At 36.8% G+C, this 24,850-nt stretch overlaps 2 protein-coding genes across 2 annotated transcripts in view; both read right to left on the minus strand.

Moving 5' to 3' along the window:
- Nucleotides 1-20,355, minus strand: part of LOC136239685 (uncharacterized) — a 47,252-nt gene extending 26,897 nt beyond the window's left edge. Inside the window, exon 1 of the mRNA XM_066030441.1 lies at nt 20,266-20,355. The gene's annotated coding sequence lies outside the window, so the exon portion shown is untranslated. The remainder of the gene's footprint in view (nt 1-20,265) is intronic.
- Nucleotides 903-17,559, minus strand: LOC136242128 (uncharacterized). Its single transcript, XM_066033541.1, has 7 exons — nt 17,158-17,559; nt 13,146-13,758; nt 8,935-10,699; nt 7,333-7,905; nt 3,998-4,549; nt 1,876-2,445; nt 903-1,157 (listed from the first exon to the last, which is right to left on the minus strand). The coding sequence occupies exons 1-7, from the start codon at nt 17,557-17,559 to the stop codon at nt 1,091-1,093; spliced, it is 4,542 nt and encodes a 1,513-aa protein (XP_065889613.1). The 3' UTR covers nt 903-1,090.
- Nucleotides 20,356-24,850: the final 4,495 nt, after the last annotated feature.

Consider the following 24,850-nt stretch of genomic DNA (forward strand, 5'->3'; position numbering starts at 1 on the left):
ATTAGATTATCAATTTTGTTAAAGACATGGGTACATAGAAGGCATTGCCTGCAAAAGTGCTCCCCACACACACAAACATACAAATATACGTCCACAACACATTAACAATTACAACAAGAGACAAAATAGAACAGTTACAATACAGAGTTTACACAAAAAGAAAACGATGAAGTGCAGTTGGAATGCAATTGGATTTGACGGTTGTAGGATATGAAGGGGAATGGTGTTCCATAGGAAGGGAATGTTGACAAAAAAAATAAAGAGAAACAGCAAGGATTAATAGTTGAGGATGGGATACAGTCATAATGGCATCGGATGAGATCTAGTGGTGTTGAAAATCTGCTGTAACATGCACATACTAACTTTGGACAATATGCATATATGGTATGTAGCTATACCCTATATGGTTATACAGTATTTTATATTCTGACATAATTGTTACCACACAACACCATGCAAGATACACAATTTTAAAGCCATTAATACTTCATGATTGATGAATGATATGAAAGTATCAGAAGTTGATACAAAAATATTTAAAATAGCTATGTCCCTGTGTATGGAGACTCTTTAACTATATCACATTTCACAAAGATTGTGAAACTGTATAAGTTTGCAGTCATACACATGTCTATTTCATTCCACAAAGTATCCATACATGTTAACAGTTGTTGATTGACTGCAGAAATCAAAAATTATGCTGCACAAAAAACCACATGCTTGAAAGTAGTCAATGAGAATCAGCAGCATCCATTTTAAACAGTTATCTTGCACTGCCCATGACAGAAAGCTTCACTGGTTATGTCCATACAAATGACTTTTACATACTTGTATTTGGATTCAATGAATAACTAATCAGAAATCTACTGTACTACTGTCTACATTATCATTGCAGCATGAAAACATATTTTATTTAAAAACATAGCTAGCTCTACCATATACATATATTGTGTATTTAATACATCTCTGTGTTACAGGGAAAAAACTTTTGGTATACACAACTAACTATATCCAAAGAAAAACCCTGTATGTGTGTATAAAAGTATACATAACAACTACAGCTACGTACCACTGTTAACTTTGAGAATGTCTAGTATTGTTTTCTGCTATTGCAGTACCAGCAAGGAGGCACACAAACATTATCCTTAATCATCTTCCTGAAAAAGAAAAAAATAATGTTGACTATTAATATTAATGCAAAGCAAATAGTTCATTTCATTGTGCACACTACAATTACATGTACACATTTAATTGGCTCCAAAAAAATACTAAATATCCTGAGATGTCAAATTACAGGCGGCAGCTTGCACAATAAATTGTTACTTAGTGCCTTATTGCTGCAGGCTAAGTTTATGTAATGACACACTCACACTCCTACACACAAGTCTTGATTTTTGGCCACATAATGGAGTACAGTATAATACTGTATTACATTATTATTAGCAAACTAGGCTTGAATCACTTTCTCCAGCACTTACCCTAATACATACAGTTGTCAAGAAATACTAAAATACACTCTAAAACAGTCAGTGCTTGTTGATTTTGAAAATATAAATTTGAGCTATAGTGTATAGGCTTGATTTGTGAGCATTGATCAAAAGCCAAATACTTTTAAGGAAACAAAATTATCAATGCAAATAACATTAGAAAAGTCAATAGAAGTGCTTAGTTTTTGAATTTGTACTATATATACCGTATTCATGATGGTCAATGGTCAAGGCACAGACTTAATTACCCATTGGCATGTATGGCATCCTTTTACTTATAGGGATACAAAGCCACCTTCTTTTACAATGCATAGAAGATGGCCATTTTTCATCACCAATATAATAATACTTGCATACATGCACGTAACTGAAATGAACTATTCCTTACAGTGTATCTAGTTGAAGTGTGGAAACATCACATTTAGCTAGAGTGGATCTAATGATCTCTCCAACAGGTTCCAAGGTCAGAATCTGCTGTAAGTAATTTAAGCATTTCATTTGATCTGCTTTGTTCTGGTATTGCAGTGGTTCTTTAGGCTCAAACGTGGTGTGTGAAACATAAAACCCAAAAGTCAACTGCCGTAGTGAATTAAACTGGTGATAGAGTACATATGGCATACTACATGAGTCAGTGTTCACACAGACAAACAAGATATACTGACCAAATCTGCCACCTTTCCTCTTGTATTCACGACTCACATGAAATACTACACAATGTCCCTGTGGAAGTGTGACACCACAGTCTACTCCATTGGGATTGTTTGTGACTTTATACCCACAAGGTAATATGTGAATAATTCCTGGATTCTGATAGATGATTTTTAGACAATCCTCACTGCAGTGTAGAATGCTTTCACCATTAATACTGGTTGTAATGCTTGCCGGTTGAAGGCAAACGCAGCAACGACTTTCACAAAACCAACAGTGTGGGAAACACTTAATATCCACTGCTTTTGATCTAAGGTAAAAAAAATAAGCACATTTAATAAATTCAACATAATGTCAATTGGAGGATGATTCTACACATCATCTACGTAGTTTACTACAGCCTAATGTAGCTATTTCATGGACTGAATTCGCAGACTGGACTCACGGACTGAGTTGGAAAAAGCTTGTAACAATAATCCAAGCATTATTTATAATTATCTCTTGTAATGCTGGGCACACCATTATTGAGCTACAACTGTTGGTACTGCTCTTCCTCATAAGTCACAAAGGTTGTGTGTGCACTAAATTATTAAAATATTCACAAAACACACGTACAAGTAGTGATATAGGCTATTATTGTAGCATAGGTTCATTCCTTTGTTGCTCCAGTACACTTAGCACTAGTGTTTATAAGCTTCAGTTATGAGCCAGTAAGTTAACCTTGAAATCTGGGGGCAAGACTACACAGCCACATAGCTAGCTAATGCCACCCACCAACTCAATATCAAATCGGTAAGTTTATACCAATCTGTATTTGTGTATTTACCATAAATCACGGCTAAACTGTGTAGGAATAGCTATGCCACCCTACAAAGCTATGGCTCAACTACTGGCATGCTTTTTTCTATTAATTTAGGACATGCGTGACCTTCATGACTTAAGAGGAAGAACAGTACCTGCAGTTTTAGCTCAATAATGATGTTCCCAGCATTAGAAGAGATAGATAACGTTTGGATTAGTGTTAAGAAGCTGTTTCCAGCTCAGTCTGTGAGTCTAGTCTGCAAAATATCTTAGGCCGTTTACTACATATTACAACTATATTCTGAGGTGTGGCATTGCATCTTACCACTAAAATATTACTTGGTTGATCGCAGTTCATCAAGGAGAAAAATTATTACAGTGACAGTAACTGCATACCGTTATTAAGGAAGAGATTACTATAAACTACACAAGAAATGTAGCAGATAACCTTTAAAACGTAGCAGGGGACATGAATTATTGTGTTTTGGTATGACATGGTAGAGTTTCTAAAACAGTCTGCATCAGTTTTATGTCCTCATACACATGTCACATAGCTACTAGTAAGAAAACCTCTGAATTATTGAATATGGGTAGGTCATAGAGAAGCAAATCTTTATGTTAAAATCTTTATGTTATAGGGTTCACATTGCCAGTTGATGATATATTAGCTTTCAAGTCCCTCTAGGCAGTGGTTAAAGAAATTTTAATCTCACAGTAAAATTGTCATGCACTTGCCTTACAATGATGCAGAACATAAGTCTATGCACGGTTCTATTATCAGCCCTTATTTAGCAGCCAATTGCAGTACCAATCAACATGCAAATAGTGCATGAACAGTACATAATAATAATGTGTTTTAACACATGCACAGTTATCCAAACTTAGTGACTGCACATGTCCAATTTGAAAGGATATTACAACCTAGTTATCTCTTTACTTAAAGCAATGATGTTGTGTACTGACTAATTCAATATTCTGAATTACACAGCATACAGTACCCTTAATTGCATTTATGACTTTGTCTTCTAAAAAGCACACTACCTTGACCACAAATAACTTACCTAGCACGATGAAGTAAAGATGTAATGTCTGTGTAACCCCTTCTCTCCAAAGCTGACTTTATTCCATCAGGAATATTATAAATCTGAGATTTTATCTGACCCATATATAACTCAGCAGCAACATCACCATTGCATAGTAAGCCTTCTACTGAAAAGTCTTCAGTGGATATATAAAAGGCTATATTAGCTATAAAATTCTTCTGTGGCATATAGTCATGAAGCAAAGTGTACACCTTCTCATTATCATCAAGACACAAAACTATTGTTAGTTCAGATGATACTTCACCTTCTCGAGTATTTATTGAGCCACTTGTATGCAACAAATGACGGTGACCTTCAGGTAAGGTCACCTTGTTAATCCCTGATCCTTGCGGGAGGCTCCTGTTAACAGTGAAACCCTCTGGCAAACTGTTAAGCACAAATGGAGATGATTTTTGCTGCTCTTCACAAAGACTGCTGCAGAATTTGCCTTGATCAGTGACAGTGAAACAGTTGACACATCTTTTCTGGCAATACCAGCAAGGAATCTGACACTGTTTATCAAGCAATTCCCTATATAAAAGTGAACAGAACTATATAGCTACAAATTTTGCTAGCAACAAAACAGAATGACAGTATGTACTGTTTGTGCCTCCATTATTTAGCATCACTGCCATGTTTATATTTAGTTGCATTTTATTGGATATCTTAATGTTTCTGTTCTGTTTTGTACAAATGATATGATTATTTAAATCTCAAGTAATACTAGAAAAAAAGCTTGCCAAGTAAAGCATAGTGGTGAATTTACATGTAATTATCATACAGTGCGGTAGTACTGTATATTAGGGATCATGAAGGTTTGGGCTTTTCTGGTCAAAAATACCACCCTAAAACCAGCCTCACAATACATTCATGGCACCTTGGCAGTATTGGTTAGGTATAACCAAGCCCAAAAGTGCCTTCAGTGTGACCTGAAACACATCCAAAAGGTTACCACGAAACTAAAATATATATATATATATTAGTGGAATTTTCTACTGACTGACTGACTGACTAATGCCCTTCAGATAAGCATAACTCGATAACGGCTAAGACTACAGGTTTGATTCTTTTACTGTTCAATGTTGCTTCATCCAGAGATGTGCCTTTTGGCATAGTTACCCTAGTACACACAACATGGACTTACCTAAGTTACCTTTGTCCTTCTTTGTGTCATATTTCTTTTTGCTGACAGCTCAAGGTGTCAATTCGTGGTAGCTAGCGTAATGGCCCGTGATGGATTCCCTAAGGGAGTTGTTTGTATTTTCCATGGCAACTACTGAGGTGGTTCTTAGTTTGTAATGCTGTAAATGGGCTGAACATAGCCAAAAGTGAAGTGTTACGAGTCAGTAATTGATACGTAGTTAGGGTGCACAGATTGTCTCTATTTTTCATGGTGACTGGATTGATTGCAGAGGTGCTTCTCCTAATATTGTTCTTCATTTGTAGTGCTGTGTAACGGGCTGAACATAGCTGAAAAAGAATGGCAGTCTGGTCTCTATCTGGATGAGATCGACCTGTGCTGTTTCTGAAGAGTGACCAAATCTGCCCTTAGATGATCTACATCCCCTTAAACATCTTATTGTAGTGAAAAGAACAAGTAGCATTATACCCATCCCATTGCAGCTGTGTAATTTGAGTCTCACTTATCAGATAGCAGGGAAGGAAAGGTGCTTGTAAAAAACTGTTGCTTCATTAGCCATTCTCCCTGTGGCTGAGAAAATTAAAGGAGTAAAGGAACTGTATTGAACTTTATACATGTGAACTTCATACAGTCGCTTCTTACTTGCATTTTCTGTAAATGGCCCTAGTATTGGTGGACTTTGATGGTACAATTACTTGGCACATGTGGGTTAAAAACTTTTACATCAATGTAAGCCTTCTCACAATGACCTCACCAAAATCCATTAGCTGAAATGACTAGGTGAGCATCATTTCAGTGTTTGAAGAAGCTAGAATGAACTGCTCACCTGTGACTGGTTGTAAATGGGGTCAACTGCAACCTCATGACAGACCTCAGTCAGTAAACTACATGAATCTCATTGTGATGGAAAGCCACCCTTGGGACATGTAAAAGAATGTTCAAAAGTGAACTTAGTTCCACAGGCACAATGCTGGCTGGATCCCATCCATATCTGAGAGTAACAGCATCATGAAAAGCAGTTTTGTGAAGGGAGAAATTGTGCTCCTGCAATGGAAGGACAGTCAGAGGCCAACTCAATTGATGTCTTCAAATTAGTAGTAGCTCCTCATGTAAAGTGGTTCTGTTGGAAGAAATCATGGAAAGTTTCAAGCGGTAAATTTCAGTTTTTATAGAGAATTGCTTATCTTGAATATCACTTGAAAAGATACCAGACTGAGAAAACAGAGGGGATTGTAAAGGGTTAGTAACTTTATCAAAGGTAGAAAACTTGAAGTCACACATTCTGATGGGGTTGATAATACCCATACCACCAATTAGGGTGGGAAGAGCCAACAGATCTCTTTCTAAGTCACCAGGTGGTGAATGGCCAGGTAGACATCTACAGAGCAATTCAGCTCTAGCTATTATTTGTCAGTCATCCATTTAGACAATGCATGAAAATATAAGGAGGCAAAACATGTCAGATACTGTTCGTGTCATAAACGTACGTACCAGCCTTATATGGAACATCAGAAAATCACTCCCGGCTATTGTTCATACATACCAGCCTTATATGGAGTGTCAGTAAATCATGCCAGTTATTGTTCGTGTTATGAATGCACGTACCAACCTGTAAGTTATCCGTGTTTTCTTGTAATTGTCTGTAAACGAGATGTACATACCATTGACTTGCTAGTGTGGGGTTCGCTCAGGCTCATCCCAATTAAGTAAAGTATTTAGGACTATATTAGTAACCTATTATATGTAGCAGTCTTGTGTCATTCCATGGTCTGCTCAATGGGTGACATGTGGTGGGTACGCATTCCAAACAATTACTTTAATGATAATAAATCAGTTTTGTAATCAACTAATGAAAAACTTAGAAACTGTACCGAGCCAGCTAGACCTAACAGTGTAAAGTTCTGTGTCACTTAATAAAATGAATCAAAGCATTTGAACTGTCAAACTACGACAAACTGCTTTCCCATGGATATTGCCCAGGAAAAATGTGAACACTCAAGCTAAAGTGGTACATATACATAAAAAAGTCAGTATAAAGAGTTTCAAATTATTGTCTTGGACTATATTGTTTAAAGTATATTCCAGAAATTTTGATGCTATATTATAATATGATAATCACATGTTTTGTAGCAGCATGAATTACTATGTACTGTAGCAACATGGGTAACTATACCATTCATCACACTGAACAATCCTTTCCATCCGTTGCTTTGACAATTTCTGCATCAACAATGCTGGGACTATCCCACTGGAGTAAAAACTGTCAACAAAGACAGTGTGAGAACCATCATGGTTTGAGCCAGGAAGAAGCTCCATCAGTTGAAGGTCTGGTAAAGATATGAATATTCCAACTGAAAATTGCTCAATCAAGCTGTGCAGATGGCAAATTACATAAGGTCTGAAATCATAGTCACCGACAGACTTGCATAAAAACACTGTTAAATCTCCTGAACGATCTTGGTCACCCTCAGCTATAAATTCTGTTGTGCCATGAGAAATTACTACATGATTTTCAGGCAAATTCACATAACAAGAGCCTTGGAATTCATTTCTGATCTCAAATCCTTCAGGGAGAGCATTCTTGATAGGAGGTGGTTTAACCAGCTTGGCCTTACAGGTCTCACTACAATATGTGTATTTCTTGCGGTATCGTTCCAATTTATAAAAGGACTGTGTAAAGCAGACATCACATTTGTTACAGCAAAACCAACAGAGAGGGACACATTTACTGATCAGCTGGACATTTCTGAAAAAATCAGCCATAAATAAAAAGAACTCAAAAAATACAGTATTATACAGTAAATATGTCAGATCTGATCACACATATGATAGCTTGAGATTACGCAGTTACATAATATTATGCATGTGGCATTCTAGAACTAGTAAAACAGCTAAGAAAATTTCTCATAATTATTCAGCCTTATATATCTAATGAGGTACAGTAGCTAGCTGTCTACCTAGAGTTATGAGGTTATGAGTTCTATCTAGAGGGGTACGTTTCTTGTTTATGAAGACAGTACATGTATTCTGCTACACATGTACTGAGTATGGTTGTAAAGTGAGCCTTCAGATAGCCAATTAACAGAATTCATTCAATTGACACTCTCACGTCCAACAATATGAATGCAATTACACTCTGTGTGTGCACCATATGAATACAATTAATTATTTCAAACAGAAGACCATAAATGATTGGATATTCTCCCTACTACTAGAATTCTTTAATGTCTGTAATCCACTTTATTTTACTTTGTGCAAAATATTCTCATGATAATTTTTTTGTGTAACTTCACACCTTACACCGAACAAAAAGTATTTCACATGAGAGTACCTCAATCTTCCGCAGCACTGGTAGCTACTACTACAGTGGTATTTTTAGCCACATCTAATCAATAACTATAATTATACTAGCTAAAGGCAGTAAGCTACATAGTTAATGCTTGGAAACTTTCTATAGCTGTGCAAAACAAAAAATTGTAAGAAGTTTATGTAAATTTGGTAAACATAAGCTTACACAACAAAAATACAGAATACATGTACTTCTATTTTTCCCATAAGTCAAAACCACATGCACGCACGTACGTGCACACACACACAGAGATACATACGCACGCACGCACACACACACACACGCACGCATGCACGCTCGCGCAAGCGCACACACACATTACACACACACACACACACACTACACACACACACACACACACACACACACACACACACACACACACACACACACACTACACACACAAACACACAGTATACTCTATACCTCAATTGTGATGCAATAAGATCTTGTACTGTTGCGCCAACCTCCTTTAATAAACCTGAGAAAAGTTTCTGGAATATACCAGATGATTTTAGATTAGCTAAGAGATGGTTTGCATAAACTTTGGGATGTTTATCTGGAAGGAGTTCATCTGGACTGAGAGTATTGGGAGATATAAAATATCCTACGTTCATGTGAAGGCCTGGCATGAATCTGTGTTGAACAACGTAGGGCCTATCTTTCACATAACCTCCTTCACCATTTCCAATACAGAGAAAGTGTGTAACTCCTTCTTGGTCAAATTCTTTAGAGTTGAGGGTTTGGTGGAGCAACAGTTTGTGCCCAACAGGTAAAACCAGTTGATTTGGTTTGTTCCTATTAATCAGTATATCAGGTGGCAGAAAATTGAACACCTTGGGGAATGCAGGATCAGATGACGGCTGGAAGCCATTTCTTTTAATGAATTCTTTATCATTCCTCACAGCATCCTCCATACCAAACACCTTTTCTAAACCTCCTGGATGGGAGTCATTAAGACTGGTAGCCTGTAGCCTTTCCTGTGTAACTTGAATGTCAGTTACCTCTAGTGTTTCAGCAGCCAAGGTGAGAGAGTTCCAGACAAATGAAGGTAGTTTCTGTAACCTTTCACTTTCGGCAGGTACAATGAACACTCCTGACTGTGGATTGATAATCCTTTCTTTTGGCAGAGTGGACTTTCCACCTGGAAAAACTGTGACTATGTTTATGATTCCTAAGTGGATAAGCAAGTGGTTAGCAATTCTGGGAATACGACAGTGATTTAACTTCTCATCATCTTCAATCAAAGAAATAAAGCCAGGCATATTAAGCAACCTGTGCATTGTGGATGAAATGCTTAAACCAGTTTCTGGTAAAGAAAGTGGATTGACAAATATGGCAATTTCAGGATGATCCACAGCTGTGTCGTCAGGATATAACAAACTTTTACGAAGGTTAGTAAAAACTTTGTATAAAACATTATCATTTAAAAATCCCACCATACCTTTTGTATTAATAGCCAATGCTCTAAAAACCAAACCAGCTGAAAACTGGTATAACCACTGCGAGTATTTTATCTGAGCTTCCCTAGATGGATTATCAACATCGCTTTTCTCATATATTAAATGAAAGAATTCTTTGGCAAAATGACTTTCGTCTTTACTTAGAAGGTTCTCACATTTACTACACAACATCCACCAAGCAGCTTGTCGAGGTGTGTATTCTTTATAGTCACTAGACCCGTCTAAAGAGCAATAAACTTTCTTAGATGACGATGACTTAACTCCTTTTGCAAAGCCTGATAGAACAAAGTTTGGGATAACATGACTACTTTTTAGTTGGCTCTTAGAATGGCAAAGTAGACAACGTTTACAGGCACTCAGATTGTTGGTAACTCGTATATATTCAACCATTGCAAGATCGAAATACTTTCTCCCTTCATCATCGATCAAATTCTCATCCATCAAAATTCCTAAAGTTATGATAGCTTTTTTCACATCAACCAAGGTATCTTTCTTTTTATGCAAAGGCATATCGGCCTCTTTGTTGGCACTTGAATACTTTCTTGCATTTCTGTACTTGCAATAGAGTGATTTGCCCATGTACAGCTGAATGGTGGAAATGTTTTCACTTTTGCAACTACTTTTGTCCATTTCAATTTCCTTCAAAACTGACTCACAAAGGGAAACACATTCGTTGTATCCTCCTCCATGATAGGCAACTTGTAGATAGTCGATTGTACTGGAAATATCTGCAAAGTTAATAAAGCAATTCATTAATGTGGTCACGTACCTATTATATTATTATGTATGCAATTCAATTGCAGCCATGTAAGTGCAAAACAAGCTGTGAAAAAGGGTGCGGTCTTTCAAAAATAGGCTAGTATGAAAAAGTTGTGATGTCAAAAGTGATGGCCAAGAAATGACTGCAATGATTAATTTTGTAACACTGTATCATTTGAAATTAGGTTAGGTAATCCTCAGGCTGCAGCACATGTTGCTGCAGACCTTCAGTGCTGGTCACTGTAAAGCATTAATACAATACAATTTCTTGGTCACCACCTTTGTTACCACGTCTTTTTGATACTTGCCTATTTTTGGAAGGCTGCACCCTTTTCTCACAGCTTAGTTGTTTTTGAATTAGATATCATTTCTTTTCGCATTTCTATATACTAATTAACTTTTGTCTTTTCTCTACATGTAAGCAGAAGAAGTAGATTTTAGACTTCAGACCTCAGGGGTCTATGTAATTTAATAACTCAATAACCCTGTGTTGTGGCACCTGAACAAAGCGAAGGCGCTACTACAGGGCCTGGGGGTTACGGAGATCCCTGCGGTCTGAAGTCTAACTTATTTAGATAATTTATGTAGCTGTTGTACCTTAACACTCTTGACAGCACAGAGAAATGTAGCATTAATTAGTAGAAACAAGCCATCACTCCACTTGTTACAGGTTTATAACTAAGTTTCAGGTGGCGTTGCATTGCCAGCGCTACCAGTGCAGGTGTGTGTAATAAAAATCTAAGCAACTTAGACACCTCTAAAATCTACCACAAAGGGTCTAAATGACATTTGTACAATTATGAAATTAATTTTGGTATCAGTTGTATGTTGCATCTAAATGACTGCTATATTAAGTGATGTCGAAATGCACTTATTACAGTACATGCATGTATGGTTTACAACCCAATTTAAACAGGATACACTTTGACTTGTAGTTTACTGACATGTGCAACAAGTTTGCATAAGCAATAGGCATTACAACAAATCACAGTATCGCCACAATAATAATGACTCTCACATACATATGTTTACTATTTTAGCTATTTGATTTGACAATTTACGTAGTAAATACTCTAATAGAACACACATTCTTTTTTCTGAACACTTCTAAAATACAATGTACATAGAATGTTCTAGAATTTCTATTGATAGATCTACAAAATTTTACCATTCTGGTGTAGTAAACTAGAAATTAAGTGAGATGAACATTTGACAGCAGTGACAGAGTGGTAAAGGGTTTAGGCATATAGGTCTGGAGGTCCTTGGTTTGAACCGAGGACATATTTTTGCTGCTTTTAATTTAATATTTCTCAGTGGCTGTTCTATTAAAGTATCTCAATTCACATGTTTGGTTTTTGCTTTATACATATCTCCTTAGCTACGGTAATGTTTTTTAATGAATGGAAGATAAAGAAAAGACAAACTATGAAGGCACATATCTCAAAGACAACTGGACCGATTTAACTCAAATTTGGTATCAAAGATGACCCTACCCTGAGGGATGATTCATACAAGAAAATGAGCTAATTCTATTAAGCTGTTACTGAGATATGCATGAAAATCATGTTTTCTTGGTTCCTGTAAAATGCATACTTATTTGTTACATTCCTGGACATATTGGCTTTCCTTAGCTACATAACACACTATCGTGTGTCCTGATTGTACTTCTGACAACAAACCATAACGCGTCATAAAGTACTATTGTTATGCATAATTTTATACACATGCCAAACGGTGATGCTAAACCCATTCACAGCTGCACAATGGTACGTACAGTCAGATGATTTTCAAGAAATGTGCATGTGGTGTGTGTATATGTGAGGGGGTATAGGAAAAGGGACTTATAGCAGTTAGACACAAAATTCGAATTATGCAAATCGCAACTTGTCAGCTATTCATATTTCAAATTTCAATTCAATACTTAATTGTTTCATAAAGTTATAAAGAATTTAAATACAAGTACAACTTCCTAATGTGTGTAATTTACTAACAATAAAGGGAAATTTACTGACTGTTACTCAACAGTTAAAAAGTCTACATCCCTTTCCTTTGGTATTCCCCCTCACATATGCATACACAAGAAAGCAATTGAATATCCCTAGAAGATATCACTCAGCAAGTAAACTATGTAGGACAGTCTATTAGACTGTTATTCTGTAGCTACTTATATAGTTTGTTTATATCCATTGTATATATTTTATTGTTGCCAAAACAGCTGGTTGACAATTACTGTCCTTTTTTAATTTGTTGGTAAATGGCACATACTGTATGTTTTAAATATGACCTTCCCTCGAACATGTTTAGTGCTTCTGATTATCTATTTCGAAACCACAAGTTGTTATTCACTTAAGAGTTGCACAGATACATAAGATACATTTATTTAAGTGTGAAATGAAAACTAAAAACTACTGTTACCTTTTAGCAGGTTCCTGCCTTCAATTCTAAGTAGTGCACACCTTGCAGCTGGGAAATTGTCTGATCTTAATCTTAGCTCTTCAAGCACTTCACGATTATTACACAACAATTCTTTATTGCTATCATGTGTGGCTAATGTCCAAAGTATTTCCAAAGTTTCCAGCTTGTCATCTTCACTGTCTGCTTTAAGTAACTTGGTGAGGGAAGATAGAACTTCATTTTCAATGAAAATCTTGGCAATTGTTTCATTTAAAGCCAATCCCCTGGCACCTTTTAGCAATTCCAATAAGCTCACTGCTATGTAGTTAAGCATAATAGGCTGAGGGGATTTACTAACAGCGGCAACAGCAGCAGCAGCAGTAACGATTTTGGCCAAGAGAGGTGCAATTGCCTCCCTTGAAACACACACAACATCCTTATCAGCATCTGAATTCATCAAACCAAGAATAATTAGAGCTGGGATGCTAACTTGAACAAGAGAGGATTGTGAGTAAGACAACAAAATATCTTGTGCCTTGTACTTCCAGTATACATCTAGGATCCCTCTCTCTGATACACACAGTGCACAGTTTTCTAAAGTGCACAAGGCAGTCACAGTTAAATATTCTTCTGTCTACATGAATAAAGCACAATATTATTAACAGTTTATATAATACACTCACTGAATGACTACCATTTAAAGTTGTTGAGACTATACACTACAAATCTGCTAAATTGGTAATATAATATTTGCTTCACTAAAATGACGATGACTGCAAGGGATGTGGTTAACCCATTTTGTTTAAGATTGCACCTGTCCAATTACACCAGCGTAACTTTGAGTATGACAGATAGGTTTACTTAAACAATAATCCAGCATAATACTGTAGGAATGATTTTCCGCTAAATAGAATTAGCCCATTTTCCTGTATGAAACACCCTCAGGGTAGGGTCATCTTCGATATCAAATTTGAGTTAAATCGGTCCCACCATCTTTGAGATATGTGCCTTGATAGTTTGTCTTATTTTCTTCATCTTCCATCCATTTAAAAAAATTCCCTTAGCTAAGGAAATATAAAACCCAAAAACCTGCCTCGAATTTTCCTCACAATGACATGACAATATTGGTTGGGTAAAATCAAGCCCACAAGTGTCTTCAGATCAACCAGAAACATATTTATCAAGTTGCTACAGAATTTTAAATCTTTTTTATTTGATGGAATTTTCTACTGCCTGCCTGATGCATTCAGTCAAACATAGCAGAAAACTGGGTACAGCTACAGCCCTACTTCTTTCACAAATGCATTTCAAATTCACTCAAGAAGAAACCTTTGGCATATTGATAAACATACAATGCATGCGCTATTGTCTTACCTTTTATCCTTCTGTACCAGTAAAGGTTCTTTATCAATAGTAGGGCTTCCAACCACAGGTATAGCTACACATTATGCAATATAGCATTGCACAATGTGTACACCAGTGGACATGTGTTGTAGATGATGCAGTGCTTGGTGAGCTGTACAATATCATCAGAGACAATAAGTGTTTGTTTTTAGCAAAGTTAATTGGCTTAACTATTTGCATTTCTGAACATATGCTGTGACCAACACTGTTCACTACAGGCACAGATCCAGACTAGACTTCTAAAAACAGTCCTCAAATCTATAAATGATTCCAATAAAGGGGAAGTTCCACTCTTATTGGTAGACTCCCCAGCAATGTTTCACTGTTAAATCTTACCACCTAGGCCTTTAGAAATGCAACTGAAGCCTTTAATAGTTGCTGTAATAGCTTTAGAAGATAAAGACAACAATAGTTTTAGAGGTGCCTATCACAGAAAATTAGCAGTTTCAAGTGATATTTGAAGTATTACTGCTGTAAACAAAGATAAAAGTGTTTCACTGTTTTGTCATTGTAATAAGTGTTTAATTGAAGAAAAACTTTTCAACAGTTCAGTCAAAGGGGGTTCCATGGAATCTTTTGAGCTCCCCCAGATCCATCCCTGCACTAGCTGCTTCCCTTGTTTGCTTCATCATTATCCAGACTGATAGCATGCTTTCATTCATTACTTTCTTTGTGTTTCTTCACATGATATGTCAAGCAAACCATATTATAGCTATAGCTACATAAGTGCTACTAATACCATACAAACAAAGTTAGTGAGTGAACCAGTTTTAAGCTAGATAACTTGATGAACTTCTATTGTAAGTGAATTTAATACAGTTTAGCAATACTTTTTGGTGTGTTCTATAGTTTTAGCTAATTGGCAAAAAATTGCAAACTACTTGCATATACCAGTATAAGTATAGTGATGTCATTAACTATAATTGTGTAATATTGTGACTGGTTTTGTGAAAAGCGGTTTTTCCGTGAACACATCCAATTCGGTTCATAGCTAGCTTCAGACAGATTGAAGGAAACTAATGACTTCAAATCTAATTAATATATAGTTAGCACCAACATTGCTAAATGGATGAAAAGTTTTAGGGCTACACAGCTCCTATATGGATTAGTGTTAAAAGATCTATTTTCGGAAATCCATTTAGATTCTTACGCAGTGTTTAGTGGTCAAGAACTTGCAGAAAAAGTTCACAAACAAGTACAAGAAAAGATTAGGAATTTTAAACTAGAGTAGGGACAATGTAGTACCATGATAAAAAGTTGGATTGAGCAGTATGTAATGTCCAGTTGTTGTAAAATGTAAAACAATAAGAAGCGAATATTTCTACGGTGTGTGGAAATTTGTTTCTTGTTGTTTTACAGCATTTGGACATTACATACTACTCCAATCCAACTTGTTTCAGTACTATTTATCATGATACTAAATTGTACCTACTCTAGTTTAAAATTCCTTTTTTTCTTATACTAATTGTTAAAAAAAAACTGGAATTTTCCACTAGAGTAGGGACCATAGCACATCGATAAAAAGTACTGATTCAAGATTATATTAAATCAATGAGAAGCGTTATATCCCTACTGTGCATTTCCATTATGGTATCTTGAGCACAGTAGGGATATAACAATTCTTATTGTTTTACTGTGATTTAATATCGTGCACTACTCCAGCTTGTTTCGGTACTTTTATCGATGTGTTACAGGGTTTTTGCTAAATATTTCGACTCTAAGCCAAACTGGCCCAACCCAGACATCTACTGCTCCACCAGTAGTATACCACTGGGCCAATCAGCTTATGTGGATTAATCACAAAGCTGAACCGTGCTGAGAAAATCGGAGCAGAAGCCATGAGTTTTGTGGTTCATTTTGTGGTCACAATGGGCCAATGGAGCGCCATATTGCCTTATCAAATACCCTGATGTGCTATGGTCCCTACTCTACAAGCATACCACATCAAAAGAAAGAAATGGTGCTGCACACCCCAGCTATCAAATATCTTCTGAAACGTGAAGCATCCATTGTGTTTTGTAGTCAGCTATGTTCAACCTGTTACACAGCATTACGAATCAAGAACTGTTTGAAAGCATTTCTGCAATCAAAGTAGCCATTATGAAAAATATCGACAATTTCCGTTACAAAGGGAAGCCATCACGTACTACAGCCAAATTGATACTTTTCACTGTCAGCTAAGATGAATGGGACACAAAGGAGGACACTGGTAAGTCTATGAAGAATGCATTGTATGTACTGCAGTATGCCAAAAGGCAGCTCTTGGGCGGAAGCGACAACAAACAGTGAAAAAATCAAGCCTTTATTGAGTTACGCTTGTCTGAAGGCATCAGTCAGTCAGTCAGTCAGTCAGTCAGTTACTCAGTCAGTTGGTAGAAAATTCTGTTTTATAAACTTAAAAAAAAAAAATTCATAGCAACTTATTGAAATTTTAAATGTATAACGTTATCTTAATGCAAGAACTACACAATTACAGTACTCTATTCCAGGTTTTGCTTTGCTTATCACATATACACTTCTTCACAATAACTTACTGCTCTGCTAAAATTAAACACCACATTGAACAGCAAAGGTTATTTGAGAATTTATACCACACAGCCAATATCGAACGATACACAATACAACTTACACTGTGAACAAACTGCAATTTTCCAGATTTAGCAAGCTGATTCAACAACTTTGTAATGTATCCAGCTAAGAGCAGATCACTACAAAACAACTCAAACATTGAAGACAATGAAATACATGCAGAGCAGAGGGTTGCAATGCATGGCCAATTCTGTACAGTATATTCTTTCTGTAATGTCTTCATTACACTTGTAAACACTGCTGCAGTACCAATTGATGACAAGTGCTGACCAAACTGTTGTTTCTCTGTGTCATCATTTAACTGACTAGCCAAGGCAACAATGCTTTTTATAGCATCCTTCACTTGTGATAAAATATCTTTCTTAAATCCATTTAAATCCACTGATGCTTGTTTTAAAAATTCAGTAGCAAGGGTTGCCTTTTGCAGTACACTTTCATCCATACTCTAAGTTCCAATACAGTTATGTGTAGGTCAAGATTACAGGGAGAACAGTAGCTACATATAACCAGTTCAAAATCATTATACATGCACAGCAGATATTGAGCAAACAATTACTACATTCCCATACACTCTAGTAGCTATAGATAGAAGATAAACTACATTGTTTACAACATATAGTAATATTTTACTATCAAATAAGGTTAACCTCTTCTCATTATCAGAAGCTGAAGCACAAAAATTTGGTGCTCAAAAACCTTGAAACAAATTGTATACACACAAATCAAATTTAAAATCATTACATATTTTTTATCACTGGGCACTGGAAGGTTACAAGGCATAGCCTGAAAGAGGTGGTATAAGAGAAATCATTGAGTTAAGTAACCAAAGCCGGACAAATACCTAGGAGTATAAATTACAACCCCAGCGTGACTTAATCTGCTGGTCACCAGACCAGTATCACACTCAGTGGTCAAGCCAGGGAGGCCACCAAAGTAGGGAAGTGCTAAACCCACACAGTTCAGTTAGAATTCCCCTGCATGCCACAATAAATTATAATTATATCAATTTTACCACTCTAATAGCCATGGATGCATGAATTGTTGATCAAATAACTTATCTGTCTGTGCTCGTTTTCAAAATTACCCTGGCCTTTAGCTACCTGTTAAACACTGAGGACCCAGCAAAGATTAGTTTTTCATGAGAAAATTGAAGTGGATCATCGGCAGACAGGCATGGTCATTACCATTATCCCTGTACATGCTACAGTAGTCAGGTTCACCTGACCAAGAGCCCTTGTTTCTTGCTAACACATGCAACTTTTGTATGTTGCCCAAACATTTATGTAATAGAACTGTGAAGCACTTTAAACACCAGAAGTGTTTGTTTAAAAAGCATTTTGATACTAGCAAGAATAAGCATAAATCTTCATTACATTTAGTATGAATGATTCAAGCACACAAACATGTTTACATCTTGTACTAGTTCACCTTTTTGATATTAGTGTTTTTGACGATAGGGTTCAGGTGAATACGAACTAACTATAGGCTATGTTAGTGTCCTCTGCTGGGCTGCATGCACATTGGAACCATAGTCTCCATTCAGTTGCTGAGGAGTGGCTCAGTTTTTCAGTTGGTGTCTCTTGCTAAGGCCACAATTTGGTTATTTCATCAGTGTTTGCATAATTATATTTCCACTGCCATACCCAGATTTAATCAGTAAAAGGGGGTGGCAGTACTCCGATCTTCGTCCTTGGTCAAAGTGGTCAAAGTCGAAAAATAAGCCTTGACCTTTAAAAGTATCGATTGTGATATAGACTTTACAAACAAAGCTCGTCTTTTGACCTACTGCAAATTTCTTGCTTGACTTTCATTTTGACCGAGGACAAAGATCAGAGTACAGAATATATTGGAGTGCCAGCCCCTTGAATTAGGTATTTGTCTGTATTAGTGGCATTTATCATGCTTTACAACACCAGTGAGGTCGGAGAACTGTATCATGATTTTCATAATGCTATATACAAACTTAGGTTCTTGGATCATGGCAACACCTCGTACAGGCTCTAACTCCAGTGCTGAAATGGTAAAGCTATAAAACAAAATCGGGCAAAATAATGTGGTGGTGTTTACAGTTAAGGTCAGCTGGGAACCCAGTAGCAAGTTCAATAGTGCTAGTTGCCCAGACTGAGCGATATGTGCAGCCTAGGAACGCTCCATAGTACTGCCTGGGTAGTTAGTTTTTTGACGGCTGAGTGGTTAGGTAAACTTTAAGTATTACATATATGTAGATATAGTTTTTTTTTGTTTTTTTTGTGTATTGTAATTTAATTTACCTTTAGTTAATGTAAGTCTTGCCAGGGCTCCTGTACTGATCCATCAGCACATGGTACCCCTGTGTCTAGGCCCCTGTATGCTTGTAATGTATATTTTGTCTTAATCATTAAGACGTTTATTCTCTTTCTCTCTCCATCCTAGTCTCGCGTGGCCAGACCGCTTTTTCTTCGTCACGGCGCTTATCGATTAGAGATTATAAGCGCCTACTCCGAAATAGGGTCTGGTCCAGAATCAATACGTAAACTCGTTTTCACACTCCAAGCAAGAGCTCGGGGTGTTTAATCAACTTTCGTCATATAACGTATACTTCCTTTTAAATTTCAAGCCACGTACGCACTGGAAATGCCATGAACGATAGCCGGTAGAGTCGATGAGAAACACTGAGGCTGGTTTTCTACAGTTAAAAAGGTCACGGATCGATTCCTTGTGAAAACGAAAAGGCTAAAGGCGAACTGAGCAAGGAATCAACCCGTGTTCTTTTTAGCCTTAGAAAACCAGCCTCAGTGTTTCTCATCGACTCTACCGGCTATCGTTCATAGAATTTCCAGTGCGTACGTGGCTTGAAATTTAAAAGGAAGTATACGTTATATGACGAAAGTTGATTAAACACCCCGAGCTCTTGCTTGGGGTGTGAAAACGAGTTTACGTATTGATTCTGGACCAGACCCTATTTCGGAGTAGGCGCTTATAATCTCTAATCGATAAGCGCCGTGACGAAGAAAAAGCGGTCTGGCCACGCGAGACTAGTTTAATCCCCCTTGTTTAATCCGGAAATGATTCCAGCGTACGTGAAACGTGATAGCTACGCCACGGTACATGACATATTGAATTGCGTGCAGTCAGTGTGCAGCGATTAATGCGTGAAATATTAACTTACAATATTAATGATCCCAGATACACTTCAGAGCAGACGCCGACTCCCCATAAGCCAACAATCACACCAGTCAAGAGCCCAAGATCATGTGATCATGTGTGAGTAATGGCCATATATGGCTATGGCTATAATTGTGAATGACAGTCAGTTGGTAATCCTGATATCTAAGTGATAAAAAAGTAGTGAAGGAATTGAGATATCAACATATGATGGCGCGACTTTGGTGAATAGGGGAATTTCCCGAGAATTTCCCATGATGCATAACTAGCTACATGGTCTTGTAACCATACAAACAAAGTTCTCATTAAAACGCCACCTTTCATTAGTTTATAGGAACATTAATATTTACTGTGTAGCTGGCCGGGCTACACAAAATGATGGAGCCATTGATTGATCAAAATTGGTTTTAATTAATTAGTTCAACTCTTGCATTTGGTTAAAAGCCTGTCTTCATGTCCATGCAGTGATGTAAAAGCAGTGCAGCGTAGTGCAGTGATGCCATTGGGATCCATACCAAAATGGCCCAGCTCTGACAGATTAGCCAAGCTGTGACAGACTTTAAAGCTAAATCAAAACCAGCAACTAACTTAAAGAAATTGCTGCGATGATTAAGATTGCATGCAGTGTTCATTAACAATTTCACTTTTGGTTTATAATTCTGAATGATGCTGTAACAGTTGCAGTGCCACTGTACCCTTCTCACAGCTTGACTGTTAACAACTAGCTGTCCCAATCTGCTAGCACTGCGATTCATAGAACACTGCATAGCTATATGCAATACATATATATGCAAATACTGTATAAACAAAAAGCAGAGTCAGCATTCACTGCTATTATATGAAGTATTTGTAAACCCAAGTTTGTACTGCGTCTGTTACTAACCACATCCATACACATACATAATAATGATATAGCATGCTGTTCCAATTAATACCAGTGCTGTTGGATAATGCCAATAGTAAAGGAAACATTTGTGGAGCAAATAAAATGGTAGCAGGAAAACTTTAAGTCAATTTTTTTTAAATGTCAAACAAACAACGACTGCAAATCACACTTGCAATGTAATGCGATGGATGTTCTAAATGGTTTTGTGTCTTTCACACACATATCCAGTTGCAATTGCATAAATAACTTTGTTTCAAAGTAACGTACAAATGTGAATTTATCTTCATCCCCTGCTCTATTATGTTATGGTTCACAGCTGACCAAATTTCAAACAATGGCGTTTTTTCTCTTAAGTTATGAATCATTGGAAGGTGGTAAAATTTGGTCTGTGTGGAAGACCTTTCTTGTAAATTTGGTCACAAATTGACTGGGCATGGTGTACAGAGCATTTTTATGTATCATTGAAAGTTCTCTCTTGCATGCTAAATTGCAAGATCATCCACAAAAATTCTCATGTAAGAGGAGAAGCATGCAACTGTAGGAGAATAACATACCTAAAATAATTTGTGCCCATTTCAGGGGCTGGGCTGACCCAGACTTATTTCTATAGTTTGGTAAAGTGAGACCAAAAAAAAAAAAAAAACGAAGGTCGCAACCAACTGACAAGAGTTTTCCACCTCACCAGCTACCATTTCTAGCTGATAAACTACATAAAAATCCTTACATAGCTCGCTACACACTGAATACTTTATTAGAGTGACTGCTCTATTAGAGTATCTCGATCTTTATCACAGTTTTCAGCCCCACTCCAAGAAAGATAATTTCGGTGTGATATCATTCTGAGGGGGGCTAAGCCCCCTAGCCCCCCCCCCCCCCCTTTCCACCGCCTATGCTGTAATTCAGTGAAACCTCTCTATTTTGGACACCTTAGGACTCCCTTTATGGGAAAATTGTCCTGATCTCAGAGGCCTAATAGCATGTGCATTTAATACAAATGGACCATGGACAAATACCCTGTGTCCGCATTTCAGGGTGGTTCAACTGTCATAGATGCAAGAGGCAGCTACACTGTTTAATTGTATCATTGCATGGATACCTAGTATGATGCCCCAATTAGTTTCATTATTTCTTGGAAATAAGCTAAATTAGATGATAGGGGAACAGATGTCAAGAACGTGAGCACCAAGCAGTTAATAAGCTTAAATAAAGAGCACATAATTGTGTAATATTTAAGTGTTTTGTGACATAATACTACTTGGCAAGTATTAGTTGTTTATGCTTTCATTTGACAGTCTATTACATGTCAACTTCTTTAAGCCTAAAACTCAAATATCATCTCTAGACTATTATATTACGATAGTTGATACATCAGCAGTCATGCTGTACAATCCCTTTTTGTAGACATATTGGTATAAGGTATACAAGCATATAGCTGGGCAGGGCATGAAAGAGTATGCTTTATATGTATAGCCATCTACTAAATGCACTCATGTGTTCTCCTTAGACTCAACACAAGATATCAAATGGTAAAACGTTTTGTCCAGTTAGCACAATGGCACAAGGGCAGTTCCAGGGGGTTTCTGAGGTTTCCAGAAAACAATCAACTGTACTTATTCAAGCAGTCACAGTATTAGAGAAGCACCTGTGTAGGCAGTGATGTTATTATTGGGAACAATAGTACATCCACTGAGGTTTATATCATTATTGCTTTTTAAATGAGTGTGCTGTTCAGATTCATAGTGTTTTTGAGTGTAACCAGAGTGTTGTTGGTGTGTCTGAATTGAAAACCTTGGTATCTTCTAATATACCAATTGCAAATCGTCAAGTTGGTTCCGGCATTTCTTAATATCTTGCTTGATCATTATTGTATAAGTGCCATCACTAGTCTACTCAGCAGAGTAATGGAAATATTAATTGTATGGTTTTGTAATGCAACAACTGTGTAACATCAAGAGCAATTATGCTACAATAGCCATGCATAATTCATCAGGAAGCCGAATGACATCTGTGCTGCCTTCAGCTACAGTATCTTAATACACTTGCAGTAAATGAAAATTTACAAGTTAATATTGTGCACTGTTTGGCTGCATAATTTTATATGTGGCAGCAGATAGCAAAAATGGATTTGACACTGACAACGGTTATTGTACAGGTGTTCCTGCTATTGAAGGGTACTATACTGTTACTCTTATATGCCATCATAGGCAGCTCCAGAATTTTGGTGACTGGTCTAATCAGGAGCATAGCTAGAGTTTTGGTGAAGACCAAAAGAAACAAAAAAAGAGAGAGAAAGGTAACAACCTGCTGAGAACAACTGCCCTCCACTAACTATATAATTTATTTCTATCACTATAAAATCCTTTTTTATAGCTACATAGCTCACTAGAATACTGATCATGATGGCTATTGCAAACCTAACTGTTGAAATCATCATGCATACTATTAAGTGAAATATTACTGGTATAACTAACTGAATTTGCATATCACCGTATATTTAGTGATGACATACAGTACGGATATGAGTTATGAGAAAACATGCATATTTGAAAATGTACGTCATACGTATTTATGTGCATTACCAGAATTCATTATACGATGTCTGGAATAATGATATACACATAATCAAATGTGACCGGATTTGCAGAAAGGTACCTTTTTCACACACACACACACACACACACACGCACACACACACACGCACACACACACAATTTGACCCATTTTTAGAACTTTGAAGTTTCATAACTTTTTGATCATGACATATAATTGCCTGAAATTTTCCAGGAGTGTAGCTACAGTATCTGGCTGCAGTGTAATGCTATGAGCAAGTTAATCAGTACAAGTAGTCAAGTATTACATCATTTTGTTTGCTGGTATGCAAAATGTGTGGAAAGGTACCTTTCGCAAATCTGGTCACAATGTTGTTGAGATTTTTGTGTAAAAGTACAGTCCCAGTGATTGAAATTTCATTACCAACTAGAACGTCTGAAGAAGATCACATAACTTTTTTAGTATCATAACTATAAAGAACTTTATAACTAATTATTGTTACATCCTACCTACGTATGCTCATTGCCCAAGTCAATTGCCAAAGTTTGAATGGACTATGAAACATAATCACTGAAACCATGTTAGTGTCAAGTACATACAAACTCTTCAATGCGAGTGGAATTTGCTGCATTCACACATGGCTCTAGACACTTGAGCTGAAAACAAAGGGGAATTAGTCACTGCAAGTCCAGACCTGTACAACCTCGTAACTGTGCAGTTCACAAAGTTCATCATAAGTTAGCAAGTCTGAGTAGACAATAGTATGTAGATAATATTTCAGGTAGCTATTTGTGGACTTTTACAGGTGACTTACCGTGAAAGATAAGTATAGCTAGAAATCAATTTGTGCGAATACTCACAAACTCCATTATTATGATGGATGTAAAAATATCTACGTATACATACATATGTAAATAGTTTGATTTGGATAGGTAATTGTGACAAAACCAGGCTTCCAGACACATCCAATTCCTTGACTTTTACCAACTGTAACGTGACTCGCCAACATTCTATTGATTTGAAATTTTCATACAATTCTTCCATAACATTGACAAATCACAGGTAAAAAATGTGAAGCTGATAGCATGTTCGTACAGTGAATTATCAGTGGTGGATCTAGAAATTTTTAGTGGGAGTTTTAACTTCAGCCTAG

This window comes from Dysidea avara, chromosome 1 (genome assembly GCF_963678975.1).
Source record: "Dysidea avara chromosome 1, odDysAvar1.4, whole genome shotgun sequence".
Taxonomy (NCBI): domain Eukaryota; kingdom Metazoa; phylum Porifera; class Demospongiae; order Dictyoceratida; family Dysideidae; genus Dysidea; species Dysidea avara.